General features: G+C 37.4%; 1 protein-coding gene across 1 annotated transcript; it reads left to right on the top strand.

The window, feature by feature from the left end:
• The first annotated feature begins 52 nt into the window (after window positions 1-52).
• On the top strand, window positions 53-9,582 carry LOC108875517 (circularly permutated Ras protein 1-like). The gene is given in 22 exon segments (XM_018664517.2): window positions 53-1,236; window positions 1,527-1,632; window positions 2,455-2,703; window positions 3,576-3,797; window positions 3,893-4,033; window positions 4,113-4,193; window positions 4,299-4,372; window positions 4,577-4,741; window positions 4,849-4,890; window positions 5,106-5,195; window positions 5,355-5,506; window positions 5,622-5,703; window positions 5,981-6,111; window positions 6,335-6,419; window positions 6,521-6,538; window positions 6,540-6,628; window positions 6,726-6,838; window positions 7,585-7,702; window positions 8,253-8,393; window positions 8,989-9,082; window positions 9,171-9,197; window positions 9,308-9,582. Coding segments are annotated over 21 exon segments (2,295 nt in total). The 5' UTR covers window positions 53-1,236; window positions 1,527-1,541; the 3' UTR covers window positions 9,398-9,582.
• Window positions 9,583-16,901: the final 7,319 nt, after the last annotated feature.

Raw genomic sequence — 16,901 nt, forward strand, 5'->3', positions numbered from 1 at the left:
CTGACTTTGGTAATCTTTTCCTCTTATGCCACCGTGAGTTGGACATTTCTGGTTTTGAGTGATTAGTGTCCACATTGGGTTATTATGAAATTTGATACACTTACACTCCCAACAAGATGAAATATAATATGAATCACTTTTGTAATTAGACCATAACACCTTAACTCTTCATCTAGTGACATCAATTCAAAATTTCAACTTGTTTGGTTTTGGTTTTTGACTAAATATCCTAAAATTAATGACTATTCCATCAGACAGCTGTACTTTGTGTTTTGTGCTAATTAGCACACTAACATGCTAAACTAAGATGGTGAACATGGTAAACATTATACCTGCTTCAACATCACCACATCAGCTTTATCTTTGTGTGCATGTTAACATGCTGACATTCATAAGTCCTGGCATTTACCTCAAAGCACAACTGTTCCCAATGTACAGCCTTACAGGGGGACTAGCATGGCCTTAGGCTCACTTTTTTTAAAAAAAAAAAGGTTTAAATATATTATTAAGACAAAGAACACAAAAGAACAAAAGCAAAAACATACATGTGAAAATATGCTCTTTCATTTTCAAATTATTTTTGTAGATATTAAAAATATATCTAATGCTTTTTATACACTATAGAGATACTGTATAATAATACATATATTTACATGAATCAACCACCTGCAAAGCACAAATACTGAAGTAAAATTAACAAAAACAGGAACAAAAAAATAAAATAAATAATATATTTCTCCTGTTTAATTTAAGTTAAAGCCTGCATTTCTTTTGTTGTGTTGTAGTTATTAGAATTCCTTGAGCAAATATTATCACTTTACATGCACTATAGTCCAAAATGACTTACATTTTAACATAATTCCTTATGTCAGTTGCAGCACTGGTATAGATTAAATCATCCGATCTGTGTGCATGAAAGAATTTCACAGGTTGTTCTTTTACTTTGAAAGATTATTATTCATATTAATCATCTTGACCTTTGACATGTTCCTGCCCTGTTTCTCAGCTTTCGTCTACCCATTTTATTTACATTCATAAATGTTTGACTAGACTCACGCAATATGCAATAAATCTGACTAACCAGCCAACCCCGCAGCAATATCACTGAAGAAAGAAACCTGTTAGACAAGTTCTCTGAGGCACGGAGACTGAATGACAAGACGTCACACACACGTCTTTAAACATTTCTGAGACCTGGGTGCACTGTACGGTCAACATTCAAAGGACTCTACATGTGTAAGTACACTTGCTACATGCTTATTTTTAGAGGACTTTTTATGTTGTCAAAAGATACTGGATGTGTTGCTAGATTATGTCTCTTTAATGAGAGCTCTTCTTAAAGGCGTGTCAAAATTTTACCACCTGAATGTCCACATATTCTCCAGGAATAATTGTAGTGTAGTTACTTTGATTACTCTGGGTTGGATTTTAACATTACATATTTCATTTGTTAAAGATTTTACTGTGTGCACTTTAATATATCACTGGGTGTCATGTTTTGTTAAATACCATCCTTTCTCTCTCAGGCAAGCAGAATCACAATGGAATTTGCTTGTGGGTTTGTTTATGTGACGCCACCAGTGAGTCAACGGGACGGCCAACGATCCGGTGCCAATGTCATTAAACGCTCAGGTGTGATTTTTTTTTTTTCTACTGACTTCAAAGAAATAGTACATATTTCTAACACTTGTCAAAACAGACATGTCACATTTCAGGCTCCATTTTGCTGTTTAGTTGCAGTTTCTCAATCTCACACAGCATTGGCAGGACACTGATATTTTCTGTGCAGCTTCAAAGGAGTTTGAAACCAGAAAGAATTTCAACTACCTGACACATGAACAGGAAACATCAGATTCTAGTGTCAGTCCAAGACCTTCTGAAAATCCTTCTTTGTTGACTCACCAGTTTGAAGAAATCCACCAAAGAACCACAAAGCTTTCATTCTGCTACGTCTATCACAGACGCATGTCACCTGTTTTCAGTTCCACTCTCTGAAAGATGTCAAAAGGCAATCAGGGAAATGTAGGAAGTCATTAACTGAAGTATGAGTTGCAAGAAAAGGTTAAATTTTCTTTGACTATCAAAGATTGATGGTACATAACAGAGTAAAAGTATCCGCAGGTGGATTATGAGTTGCGTCAGAGCTTTCTGGCTGACTGGTTGGTTAAGTGCTGTTATGTATTATGTAACCAGTGACACAAACAATCTCTCCTGTCAATCTTAGAGGAAATATTCCTTTCACATACTTTGCTTTGCTCAGTAAAAGCCATCTGCCACCTGAGTCACATTTTCTTCACAGCTCAAAGGTCACTGCACCAGTTGTTTTGTCTGGGATCACACTGCTCTGGCAAGAAAACAGCTCAAAATTAACTGCCAATGTATGTATTTTATTTTATTTTATATACCTATATGTATATATATATATATATATATATATATATGCTTGCTTTTTAGCTCTCCTCCCTCCTGTTAACCGAGTTCGTCCCAGCATCCCTCCTCCTCCTCCTCCAACAAATCCTGCAGAGGCCAAACCACCAAAATTCCCCAGATCACCAAAGATCTTTGAACAGCTGGAAAAGAGCAAAGTGAAGAAGGTTGTGAAGCCCAGTCCCTTCTATGAAAATGCAGAATTTCACAATAAACAGGGGACGGCTTCTTCCACCAGCACAATAGCTGAACAGACAACATCTCCTCGAAGGACAGGTACTGTGAATGTGGCAAAATACATGTGTAGATGTATGGCTGAACAAATTTCGGTATGTTAGTATTATTTGAAATACCACTGGATCCAATCGACATCTTAAAGATGTAATTCACCCCAAAATTCAGTGTTGTCCTCTTAATCACACAGGCTACCAAACACACAGGAAAGTTAACCACCGCTCCTCCAGTTACTCAAGTTAATGTGGCCATTTTAATTTTCAGAAATGCCCTGCTCATATGCACAAAGTTACACATATTCACAGCTGGAAGGGCCCTGCTGGTCCTGCCTGTCTGAATCTGCGACCTTCCTGTCTCAGGCCTGCTTCTGTGACCTTTAGTCCACTGCTGCTTTATTCCCAGATGAAGAAAATTCTAATTTCTTCCAATATTTTAGCCCCAAAAATCTTATATTTCCCCTCATAAAAATGCAGAGGTAATAGCGTTCATACCTGGACCTTTGGGATTATATCTGTGTGTGTGTATTTGTGCATGGGAAGTCTAATAGTTGTAGGTCTGACGTTTATGTTTTAACCTGTAAAGTTTAAAGGGAATATTTCAGTGTTGTAAAGTTTAAGTTAAAGATAGAAATGTGAATGAACTTTTCTCTTCATTGGATGTACTGAAGGGTCAGCTGCCAAAAAGGGAAAAAAGATACACAAATATCAGCATGGCTAAATGTAACTTGTTTTTCCATAATGTAGGTAAATCATCCCTTTAAGCGTACAGTTTTATGGATAGATAAAGGCGATAAATTACTGTGTGTTTCATGATCTGTTGCACTTCAGTAGTGACACTGATCTGCAGTCAAGATGAATGACAATTTAGAATTTTGATGGTGACTCATCCCTCTGTTCCATTCTGTTTTTACCCAGCTCTTCTTCCACCACACATGAGACCTGCAGCAAGCAGCCAGTCTGATCCTTACAGCCAGCCACTCAACAGCAGCCAGACATTTACCTATGACCTGCCAAAAAGTGAGCCAGATTTAAATGCCCATCCCTGGGACCCCAACTACTCATACAGTACACCAGAAGGCACTGGGGGTGAGGTGACACTGCCAGCTGATTCTACCAATGTGCTGGGCCAAACATCAGGTAAACAGATGTGTTGTTTTTTTCAGATTTGTAGCAGATCATTTAGGGAAAACACAGGTCATCCAAGTTTCCTCTGTTCTCATTTCAAACCTCAGCCCCGGCCCTCCCTCCAAGACCTTCATTCATGAAGTCAATGCCAGAGTATGTGGTGCTGTTACCCTCATCCCAATCACCTCCTTCATCCTCTCAAAAATTACCTTCAACCTCATCACCTTCCCAGTCATCTGCTGGTAAAGGTAAATACAATAGTCTCTCAGACTCTCAAAAGCTGTCATAGAAAAGTATTTTTGAATGTTTCTATTATTCCCAACTCAGGATCAGCAGATAAGGAGCCTCTTCCAGGGAATCCTAACGTGGTCCTTGTAAATTTAGGGAAATTACTCTCAGAGGAAAGAGGTCAGTAAACTTTTATCATCACTATAAAACCTTCATTATCGGCCATTATGTTCGATTTTTCAGTCTTGTTAGCTTATGATGACAGAGGTGTTTGCATATTTCCAGTGCAGTCCATACAAGGTGAACCCACCTCCTGTTCCCAGTGTGGCTCTGTGCTGGAGTCCTGTTATGACAATGTGGTAATTACATCTATTATTTGACCTTTTTTCTGAAACTGATAAGAGCTATAAATCTCCTTGTAATCACTAATGGAAAGTCCAGGCAGCAAGCATAACCATTATTGATAATAACATAATGAAACAATGGATGGTTTGGTCTTTGTCAGTGGACTCAGTTATTGTTTCTCAGTAACAGTAATGCTCTGTCCTTACACTGAACTGCAGGTTAATGTGTGTCGCTTCTGTCAGTCCTGGGAGTCGAGCAGCTCTGCCAATTTACCACCCAGTGTTCTCTATGTGCTCAACCCTGATGAAAAGCCCCTGCATGCTGCTGACGCTCTGCTGCTCTTCTGCATTGACATCTCAGGCTCCATGAGCATCACCTCCCAGGTAAAAAAAACAAACACACATACACACACAAAGGACACTGATCTATTCAGTCTTGCTGACGTTCACATGTACAATTGCTTCAACCGATTAATCTCTGGCATTTTAAGGTGTCAGAGGGAGAGCATTTTGTCCACAGATCCCGTCTTCAGGTGAGTGGATTTTTTTTTTCATTTACAAGTTTTCTATTAACTTTATGAGACTGAGAATGAGCACTTAGTTTTAACATAATGTAGTTCTTTACAAATGGCAAAAACACTTATACTTACAAAAAACACAATATGGAGTATGAGAGCCAAAACAACTGTCCAGAGATGCTATCAAGATGCCATCAGTGATAAAAAAAAAATTGTTGTATTCAAACCAGTTTGTCCAGGAAGCTGTGCTGCAGTGTGTTCAGAGACTAAGTGAACAGCAACCAGAAATTAGAGTGGGGCTTATCACCTTCAACTATCAGGTACACACATGATCTTAGTAGCTGTAAGCCACAGCATCTGACTACCTCTCATTTGAAAACAGCAAATTGGAAATCTTTTTTCATTTTTTAAATCACTGTATGAATAAAAATGTTTTAGTGCTGTTGTACTTCTTTATCCCCTGATTATTTTAATACCAGGTTGCAATGTATGGATATGAGAATTTTCCTACATGTTTCCTGAGTGGTGCTGAGTTGACTGACAGCAACTATTTAAAAGAGGCAGCAGCCTGTTTCCCCAGTCCACCTCCGCTATCTCAGACCAAGGATTTCTTACAGAGACAAGTTATGGGGTAAGAAGAAAAAGAATGATTGAATCAGTTGTGTGTTCTTTTGTGTGTTATTATGATAATAAATGTTGCATGTTCAAATAACAAACATATCCTCTTGACTCTGCTTTTTAAAAAGATTATCAGAAGGTGGAACCACAGCTCTGGGTCCAGCTGCTCTCCTGGCAATTGCAATGGCCTCTAGACAGCCAGGATCCAAAGTAGGTTTGGCTTATGTGTCTTATTTGCAGGACCATACCAGTATGTTTTTATGTTTAAGCATATATATACAGACAAACAAATTACTAGGGACAACTTAATATCTTTTTTAAGGCTGCTGTTTGAACGAGATGAACTGTGATGCAAAGCTTGTATGAAATGTGATGAATGCTACAGAAAGTTTGCTGTGGTACTAAAGCAATTACATGTATGTTTTTCATTTTTCTATTTTCTTATAAACAATACAATCCTGATCTGCTATCCCTGCTGATCCTGAAGGTGATTATCTGTACAGATGGGAAGGCCAACACAGAGTTAGGAAACCTGGAGGTGGAGGATAATGATGCTCGCACCCTCCTTTCATCCACCATCTTCTACCAGGAGCTGGGGGAGTATGCTGCTAATCAGGGGTTGGTACACAACTCTGATCAATGTCAAGAATGGAGACATGTGTTTAAATGTATTATACTGCTAAAGAGACAATGAGTGAACATACAGTAGTGCTGCTCCACTGGCAAAAGTAAAACTGGTGCTTATAATACTAACAACAAGAGATGGAAGATGACTGTTGTTACTCAGCTGATCTAGATTTACTGTGATGAAGATAATGCTGAAATATCCTTCTTCCATTAGTGTGACCGTGTCTGTGCTGTCCATAGAGGGAACAGACTGCAGGCTGGATGAGCTGGGAAGACTCGCCGATCGAACCGGAGGGAAAGTAAGACATGATTTGTTTCTGTCAGTATTTTTATTATGTACATCAGTTATCAAATCTTGCACTTCTCATGTCACCTGTGTGTTTTCTCTCTTGTTCTCTAGGTGGTAATAACAAGCCCGAAACAGGCTGCACCCAGAGTTTGAACAGATCATTGAGAACAGGACCATAGCTACACACTGCACTGTTACATTACTGCTGCCCAAAACGCTGTAAGAGCTGCACTTTGTAGCTAGTAGGACTTGAAGAACCTCAAATTACATTTACAACAAGGCCCTCAGGATTGACTGATGTCCTCCTTTGCTGCAGGCAAATGAGAGGAGAGAGAGAGGCTGGACACAAAGGGACCAGAGAGGTGGGGAATGTGAACCCAGATAAAGAGATCACCTTCCAGTTTGGAGCCAATGAACATGACACAGAAGGTGAGAAAAAACTGCTGTGTTACCATTAGCAGACTGATGGTATCATTTATTTGTTTTACATTAGGAATCCAGTTGCAGATCTATTGTGTTTCTCAGGATTATCACAGGTCATGATATGACGCTGCCAGATTTTGTAGAGTGTTGCTATTGTTGCCAACCAAGAAAACCTGGAATCTCAACCTGATATCACTGCAAGAGAGAGACAGAGTCATTGCATCAGACAAATAAAAACTAACAAAGCTGGACTGAATGAAAATACAAAAAATGGCCAAGTAAAGAGAGCTGCTGGATAACAACAGAAGTCCATGTTTTGCCACATCTGATAAGACAGAAATATGTTCATCTGGATACACGACTAGTTGTGATTTTTCTAAGAACAAAAAGGTGACAGCTGCTGCAGAAACTGCCATGGTAAACAAAGAATTATTACTACTCTGTCAGTAAAAAGGAAATTAACTTCATAGCAGCGTAGCTCCAGGGATGATGTCAGTCTGTGATCATTCGAGTTGGTTCACAACTTTGGCCCAGACAATTAGCATTTAGCTCAGAATACTCATGTGACTAAACATACAGCACAGCAGTAGACTACTGGTTGTTGTTTGTTTCTTGTTTCAATGTGTACAGACTTCAGCTTGGTTATAATGATGGGAATCTGGACTTATGAACACAGATAAACTCTGCATCAGTTGTAAAAAACCTTAAACTTTCTTGGTTCATGTTTTTGTTCTCTCTGTTTCTCTTTTCAGTGTTGATGCCAGCCTCTGGTAGCCGTGTGTCCATCCAGCTGCAGATCAGGTACAGACAGAGGAACGGACAGATGATGCTCAGGGTGATAACTTCAGACCGAGAAGTTACTGATGACAGGTGATCATGATGTTTCCAAAATCAGAGTGTTTCCTTTGCTTGTGTTTTGAGATTGCCTTGCACACACACACACACACACACACACACACACACACACACACACACCACTGTTGCACTGAGCTATCTGCATGCCTGTGGCCTCCTTGTAAGCTTAAACAAGTCATTATCTCATGACATCTCTCATCAGTGAGGCACTCTCTCCCTCAGGACAACAGTTGATTAGTTGTATTATTTTCTGGCAATCTCTGTGAACCTTTTGGGCAAAGCAGTTTTGAAAATCTGAGGAGACTGGCTGTTGCTGAGATACTGGGGCCTTCACAATAATGCAGAAATGATTGCACCATGTAAATCCCATTTCTCATCCATTCCAACATTTAGTCACACAGTAAATTAACCTCTCAACCCAGTCTGCCTTTGTCATAGTCATCAACTGAGTGGCTACAACGTGGCCCCCCTTGTGTATTTGCACTGTAATATCACGGCAAGGCTGAAGGTGTAAATATTAAGAGGCACTCTTATGATAAAAGTGTGACTGTCCCCTCCCTCTCAGCTCGGCGGCCCTGTCCTCTCTGTCTCTGGCCATCATTCAACTCAACTCATCCCAGGCCAGCGCCGCTCTGGCTGTCAGAGGACGCTTCCTTGATGCCAGGAGGGAAGGAGAGCTGCAGAGGAAGCTGATCGAGAGAGCAATGTGAGTCGCAGGAGGGATGGAGGAAACTCTGACTGCGTTAGTGTGTGGGCTGAATGAGAGCTAAATTATGGTGAAGTCTGACAACTGGATTAAATGAGGGCTGATTCTATATACATTCAACACATTGAAAAATGACTAGAAGAAAAATCCATGACACAGACAAACAGAAAGATCTAAGAACATTTATTTTGTATAATGAAACATTTTGAAACTAAATATTACTGCACTGAAAGAGTAAAAACAAAAAGTGAGTTTAAATGAAAAAGGAAATCAGATCTTCAGTTGAAATGTTCAAATACATCTGAATAACCTCATGTTGATTCTTTAATGTTATTATTTTATCTCAGATAGTTCAAAGGCTTATAGATAACAATCCTATGCCATGTTTTATAATCATTCAAAATGGTAGTTTTTAGTCCGTGGTTGTTTTCAAGAAACATATTCTACAAATATTCCTTTTCCCTTTTTATATTCTCTACAGTCAACTTTATTATAAGTAAAAAAGCCAGAAAGTGTCCTTGGATGCATGCTGTTTATTACATGTACATGTGGTTTTTCTTAGCCCGGGCAGATAATGTGCTGTCTCTGTTTGTAGTGAACATAATCACAGTGCACAGGACAAACAGACATATAAAGAATGGGTTGAAACCATGAAGCCCATATACAACAACATTCATAACTTGACACGGGTGAGTTTGTACTGTACATTTATTAGATTTAGTGCCTCGCGTTAGCTCAAATCACCACACTTATGCTGCTTATTTTTTTGTTTTCCAGAGAAAATCTGTCATTTCAGACTCACAGGTAATTCATACCATGTCTTTGTACTGCTTAGTACCAGGATGCCTCATTTTCCATTTTGTTTTTTTGTTTTTTTTTGTCTGATAATTCTTCCATTCTTCTCCTCCCACCAGTCTCTAACAGATGCTGGTGCAGTGCTGCTCTACACCATGAAGCACAGCAACAGGAAGTCCATCTCACTGAAGAATAAACACAGACTCTAGCCAACTGTCAGCCTCCACTTTTTACCTCATTGGAAGAAACTCAAAGTCATGAATGACAAGGATAAATACTGCAGTTTGACTTTGATTAACTGGCAGAATAGATCAAATATTTCACAATTTAAATAACTTATTATTTAACTGTAAACTTGGTCATCTGTGTCATAAAGAAACTTATTTCCCAGTAAGACTTTAAAAGTTTCATTTCAGTGTCGCATACAAAAACTGAGGCAGTGTACAGTGTACATGGGAATGTATCTGACACTTTACCTGTGACAGAGTTTGAGTTTGTGCACAGACAAAAAAACACAGCAAAACCTGACTCAGAAACGCCACCATACAGCTCACACCCAGGTCTTTTGCAGCCAGCTCTATGGAGGGGTAAGAAGGGGCAGCGGTCACCAAACAAATGTCTTGCCCCCTCCAATCTTAGAAGTTAAAAAAACGCATTTTAATAGATTACCCACAAAATGAATGTGTTAAAAGTTAACACAATTATGCACAGTAGTTTAAAAGTCTGACTAAAAAGCTGTCATTAAATATTGAATCACTGCCATTTATGGGTGTATTATTACAGACATTAGAGGCACCGTATCCAGTTCTTATAATACAGCCATGATCCAGACCTGATGGATATCGGTATGGATGTATTATAAGAGCAATCAGAGCATTCAGAGTTGGTTGCTAGAAGGAACAGAATCAGGTGTTTTTGCTGCTGTTGTTGGCTTGCGTGGGTTGTCATTGGCTGCGTCGTGTGTCGTCATCGGTCACGAGCTTCTGGGTGGAGCGTAGTGAGGCGGAGAGAGGAAGTCGGAGAACAGATTTAAACCCACGTTGGAATGGCGGCCTCGGTTTGTCAGTACTATGAGAAAGAAAATATTACTGAATAAAAGTTAATTATCGAAGAAGCCTGGATACCAAAACAAGCTTTGGAGCTGCTTTTTTGTCGAACACGAGTGAGGCTGGATGTTTACTACACCTGCGGCGCGAAGGTAAGGCTAAGGAGCGAACTAGCTAGCAGCTATCGTTAGCATTTGCATTAGCTGCGAGCGTTAGCATTAGCCTTCCTTTGTAATGGCACATTTTGACCATATTTCCATTTTCAGTCATTTTTATCGTGTGGGTAAGAGTGTGTTTGTGTTTCCGTGACTGAGGCGTCCCTGACCTGAGTTGTGGACCCCCAACGTGGACGTGTGAATCACAACGAGCTTTTGATAGTCTGTTTAAATCCCTGTTGTATTTGTTTTCAGTCATTTTGCCGACATTTACATCTCTTTGTTACTTTGTGTTCCGTCTTGATCATTTTAACTCCGTTTATATCGGTCTATCATGTCGTCGTCATCGATTTGTGTCTATTTGAGGTAATTTTGTATCATATTTCGTCTGCACCTAGCTGCTTTACAGCTGGCTGTAGCGTTAGCATTAGCATTTAGCTGTCCGATGATGATGTCCTTGTGAGTCTATTTGTGGTCTTATTGCATTATTTTGCGTCTTTACGTGGCCATTTCTCATCTATTTATGGTCTGCTTCTTTGTCTCTGTGTGGTCACTCTTACTGTGTCTCTGTAGTTCTGTGTTCATTCTTGATCATTTTACATTTGTTTGATGCTATTTTTTGTTTCATTCTGGCAGTTAAGCATCTCATTGTGATTGATCTGCGTCTCTGTTTTTTGTCTTTGAAGATTTGTGTCAGTAATCCGTCCATAGATATCTATTGACCCACAGTTGTATATATTATTAATGAGAAATACTGGTTGATAACAACGCTTAACGCGCTATTTTTTCTCATACAAACAGTGTAGTAACAAAACTGAACAGTACTGTGTGTATGACTGACTTAATGTGAAGCTAATGAGACAGAACTGCTATAAACAGGAAGATTAGCAGAGTGTTCACTGCTATTGAAGTGAGTAGCAGCCATTTTTGATTATGTCGGGGTTGGTGGGTTTTGTCCAGCTTTACGGGTTAGAAACGCAACTTTATGAGGCGTTTGCAGTTGACTGTGGAACTCAGAAATTCCCACTTCGGCACTTCATCCGACTTCATCTGGAACACACCATAATTTGTGCTAGTTGCAGCTGGCCACTGTGTCATGAAACAGCTTTTCACCTGACGAGGAATACTGTCACGTTTTAAGATCTCGCCCCACACTTAGTGATTAGTCACTTGTTTGTTTGGACTTGATGCTTGATTTAGCACAGTTTGATGTTAAAGGCTTGAAAACTACATTTTGTCTCTGTGCCCCTCCAAAATGTATGAACTGAGATTACAGTTAGAAATCATTACACCAAAATTCAAGCTTTTAAAGTTAGTTGTTCAGTATTTTAAAGTGTTGTACTTGTGTTTTCCAGGTTTATTTGTTCATCTGTTGCAACTTGGACAGAGACACCAATATCACCTTACAGATCAACAGGTATGTGTCTTAAACATTTACCCAGTCTGAAAAATATGTGTTGATGAGTTGAATTATTAATGTCAGCAATCACTTGAGTTTTTTGTTTAGTTTCACTGGGTAAGTCCCAGCTCTAACATTGGTATTTAATGAATTTAGTACTGAATATAAGTTAATGATAATAACTCAGAATAAATCAGAAAAAAGAATCAACTAACTGCTCAGAGCTCAATGTGACATTTTCAGATGTCTTGCCTTACTTAATCAACAGTATTTACAATTTATCTTTGACAAAAAAAAAAAAAAACACTATTAAATTCTCCCCTCTCAAGCCTCTGTCTTAAAGCAAATATTTAACATTCTTGGTTTAAAAAAATGTATCAGAATAGTTAATAGACTTCAAATACTACAAATAAAATATTGAAGTGAGTTGTTAACAAGTGTGTTAATTTTAACTGTTGGTCAGAGGGTGATGTAAAAAATATCTTTATAGTATATAACGACCAGTTCTACACTTATTTACTTAAAAATTTTCACATAAGCTGCAGTGAAAACCTTTGTAAATTTGGTTGTTATTCGTTAAATGAAAACAACATAAAACAAGGCATTTTAATTATGTGTTCATAAGAAGAAGGTTGAAATGTGAAATAATGATTCTGTATGTGACTGTCTGTGTGATACTCAACCTTTTTATTGAAGTATAATAAACAACACAAGTTAAAGTCCTGCATTGAAAAAAATGACTTAACTGTCAGCAATTCACAGTAACATGATTACTTTGGTGATTAGTTGATAGACACGCAATTAATAAGCATATTTTTCCCAAATGTCTGTTGTTGGTTCTTCATGGAGGTGATGACAGTCAACTGTTCGTTTTTTGAAACAGCCCTCTAATGTTTGTTAAATGTTGTGGTTCAGGTGTAATGTTGAATATTTATCTGTGTTTTCATGGTTAAACTGTTGAAGAGGAATAGGTAGTAGTGTATTGACCATTTTCCTTTGTATGTTTCTTTGATTTCCTCCAGTTGTCATCACTTTGTCCACAATCGCAGAGGCATGGTCCATGATCGGAGAGACATTGTTGAGTATGAGGGAGACATCGTCCATGACTCGCAGAGACACGTGCCAGAGTCAGTAGTGATGGAGTTCCCCAATTCAACGGCATCGTCCACAATCAGAGAGACATAGTCCACGATCATAGAGAGTCTTTATACAATGAGTTCTTTGAGACCAGGACTGAGGCCCCCAGGTAATTCATAAACAGCTTCACATCAACTGTCCAACACAGAGCACTTGACATTAAATTGTTTATGATCAGTGTTTGATCCTCAGTTTGTCACAAAAAGACCTCACTCATTATTGAAGTTTATTTACATAGTTCATAAATGTACAGTTCAAAGAAAATGAAGAATTTAAACATCAGCTCTCTCTCTCGGTCTCTTTCAGTCTCTCTCTCTCTCCTTCGCTTTTGCTTCTTTTTCACTCTCCCTCTCTCCCCTTGCTCTCTTAAGCCTGGCTCACAGATCAACAAATCAGCAGATTTTTTTTTAATTTTACCACATGTAAAAAATGTGAGAGACCACACACATGATGACAGATAATGTCAGATTTCACAGTTCTGTTCTTATAGTTTGCGGTGTGCAGAGAGAAGACCAACACACACTAACAGATAACAGAGTCTGAACTCTCAGAACTCCAAATCTCACAACTTAAGAGTAAACAAACATGGCAGACAATGACGTCTCTTGTTTGTTGTGCTTCTGTCTTCAGTCAGCTTGCTTCCTGATTGGCTATCGTTTTGTTCCACGTGACAATCCACAGAGTGCATGCTCAGCTTTCCTCTGTGTTCCTCCCCCACATCAGGATTTCTGATCAGAAATATTGAACATGTTTAATACTTATCGGGGCAGCTCTCCTCATCTTTAGAGCAGATCAGGGAGGGTAAAATCACTCTGAACAGACCTCACACCACAAGAAAATCTGAGATCTTCTTTACAACCAGCCAATATTCAGACTTTTGCCTACTTTGATTGGGAGAAGGGATTTGAGTCGATAATCAGCCAGATTATCTGTTGGTGTGTACCCCACTTTACTCTTTCTAATTCTGTCTGTCTCCTCTGTGTCTTTCTCTCTTCCTTGCTCCCTCACTCACTCTCATGCTTTCTATCTCTGTCTCCCCCTCTCTTTCTCCCTCTGTGTCTCATTCTCTCTCTTGCTTTCTTTGTCTTTCTCAGTCTTTCTCATTAGTGCAGTAAATCATAAAAACACGAAGAGCTTATTCAGTTCAGTGTCACACTAGAAACACTGTCTTTTTGCTTCATTTTGGCTTCTATCAACCAAATTTAGTTCAAATTTTAATTGACTTTGGACAAACAAACATTTCCATACACTGCTGTTGTGTGAACATCAGGAGCTGGTGGAGTCAGTTCTCTAGCCAGAGCAGCTTCTTCTGTCTGTAGAAAGCAAATTTAACTCTTGGATTAGTTCTGATTAGTCCAGAACCAGTTAGTTCACACTCTGGTTTCTATGTTGATTTAGTGACTTTTACTTCTCTTTCTTTTCACAGTTCAATACCCAGAAACACTCTGTGCTTTTATTTTGATGTGTTAAGTCACACCTTTACATCAATGTTTGTTGTGTTTTTCTCCACAGGATTCAAACTTCAATCATTAAATCACAGAGAGAAGAGACATGACATGAAGACATTTCCAGAAGGTCAGTGTTAGTTTATTCTTTTCACTTTTGACTCTGTCATTACCTCAACTGCAGTTTGACACTTTAAAGCCCCTTGTCTGGAACAAATAGCAACAAATTAAAGCTGCTGTAACTTATCACTTTTAATTAGTATGAATTAGTATTTTTCAACAATGTAGCTGCAAAGAAGTCTCTGTATAACAAATATATATATGAAAAACAGAAAATATAAAACCATAGTTTAAGAATAGAATAAGAATAGAAAACCCTTTTAAGAAATTAAAAAAAGTATAGAACTTTTATTAAATTGAAAACCTTTAAATATTAAGTATGAAACCTATACAAATATAATATAAAACCTCTAAAAATGTGTACTAAAAAGTAAATTTAAAACCTTAAATATATAGGTCTGAAAAGTAAGTATTAAATAATTTTAAAAAATACATTTTAAACCTTAAAGGAATAGGTCTAAAAAGGGGATAAAACATTTAAAGAAGAAACCTTATAAAACAGGTTTGATAAATAAGGTTAAAACCTTTAGTATTCACTCTTTAAAAATAAATGTAAGACTTAAGCATGAAACCTGTAAAAAATAATTTTCAATCTTAAAAAATATATAACAATAAATAAATTACAATAATTCTAAAAAAAAAGTATATAGGCTTTAGGATATATTTAAAACCTTTAAAAATATGTCTGAACAATGAGTGTAAAGCCTTTTAAAAGTTAAGTGTAAAACCAAAAAATATGTATTTTCAAAATGTTAAAATAGATCTAAAAAATAAAAACTTGAGAGTCATTTTTCTTAAAATAAAATTTTTACAACATTTGTTAAATGTTGTACAAATCACAAACAAACACAGCAAAGAGAATGACAGACATTTGACCACAAGGAGACACTTGTTGTTGCTGGTTAGGGTTAAAGTAGTTATGAGCACATTTTCCAAAGATGAACATGTCTACTAAGCATCTTTGTGATCATTGAACTGCTTGTGATGCAATTGTTAATTAAATAGTTGTATTATATGCAGTTTAATGTTCTCACAGGTGCTTAATACAGACACATTAGTCTTTGGAAAATGTGCCCATGACTACATTGCAAATGGTAGAGAACTAGTGTTTTCACTTGAGCAACAGTTAGATGGTGGTCTTTATCCAATTAATAACACTTGTTTTCTTTCACCCACTTCAGGTCTTCAGCTGCTGTCGTCTTCTCCTCCTGCAGAGACAAGAACATGTCTTAATCACATTTTTGGACTTATTTTTTATACCTTACTGTACTATGACATGCAGCTTATGACAAAGAAATCTTGAAGCACCAATGTTACCATTGTTTTCCACAGACATGCACCTCTACACAGTGTTTGTCATTTCATTTTGGCATTTTACTATTTCAATATAATAATAATGCAATATCAGTACTCCAATCCAATCTATTACTGTGTACATATTCCTGTTTATACTCTTCCTATTGTAATACAGTCTCATTTTATATCTTGTCTTGTTTATATTATGCCTTTTTCTATTTTTGTTGCTGTAACACTGAATTATCTTACTCTTACTCAAATAAATACTTCTGAACACTGAATATTTTTCAGATCTGTTTAATATTATATGAAAATACATATTTGAAGCCAGAGGTTAGGGTTATGGCTTTTATCAGTTTTTAGCCACTTTTAGCCAGAGATTAGGGTCGGGGTACAGCTTTTTTGTCTTTCTAAGCTATGACTTTTTGTCACGTTTTGACCATTTTTGACGCCTTACTATACTATGACATGTTTTGACCATTTTTGACACATCCTATACTATGACATTTTTTGACCATTTTTGACCCTTACTATACTATGACATTTTTTGACCATTTTTGACAGCCTTACTATACTATGACATTTTTTGACCATTTTTGACAACATTCTATACTATGACATTTTTTGACCATTTTTGACAGCCTTACTATACTATGACATTTTTTGACCATTTTTGACGCCTTACTATACTATGACATTTTTTGACCATTTTTGACGCCTTACTATACTATGACATTTTTTGACCATTTTTGACGCCTTACTATACTATGACATTTTTTGACCATTTTTGACGCCTTACTATACTATGACATTTTTTGACCATTTTTGACCTTACTATTTTTTTTTTTTTCTATACTATGACATTTTTTGACCATTTTTTGACGCCTTACTATACTATGACATTTTTTGACCATTTTTGACGCCTTACTATACTATGACATTTTTTGACCATTTTGATTTTTGACATTTTTTGACGCCTTACTATACTATGACATTTTTTGACCATTTTTGACGCCTTACTATACTATGACATTTTTTGACCATTTTTGACGCCTTACTATACTATGACATTTTTTGACCATTTTTGACGCCTTACTATACTATGACATTTTTTT

This window comes from Lates calcarifer, linkage group LG23, assembly GCF_001640805.2.
Source record: "Lates calcarifer isolate ASB-BC8 linkage group LG23, TLL_Latcal_v3, whole genome shotgun sequence".
Taxonomy (NCBI): Eukaryota; Metazoa; Chordata; class Actinopteri; family Centropomidae; genus Lates; species Lates calcarifer.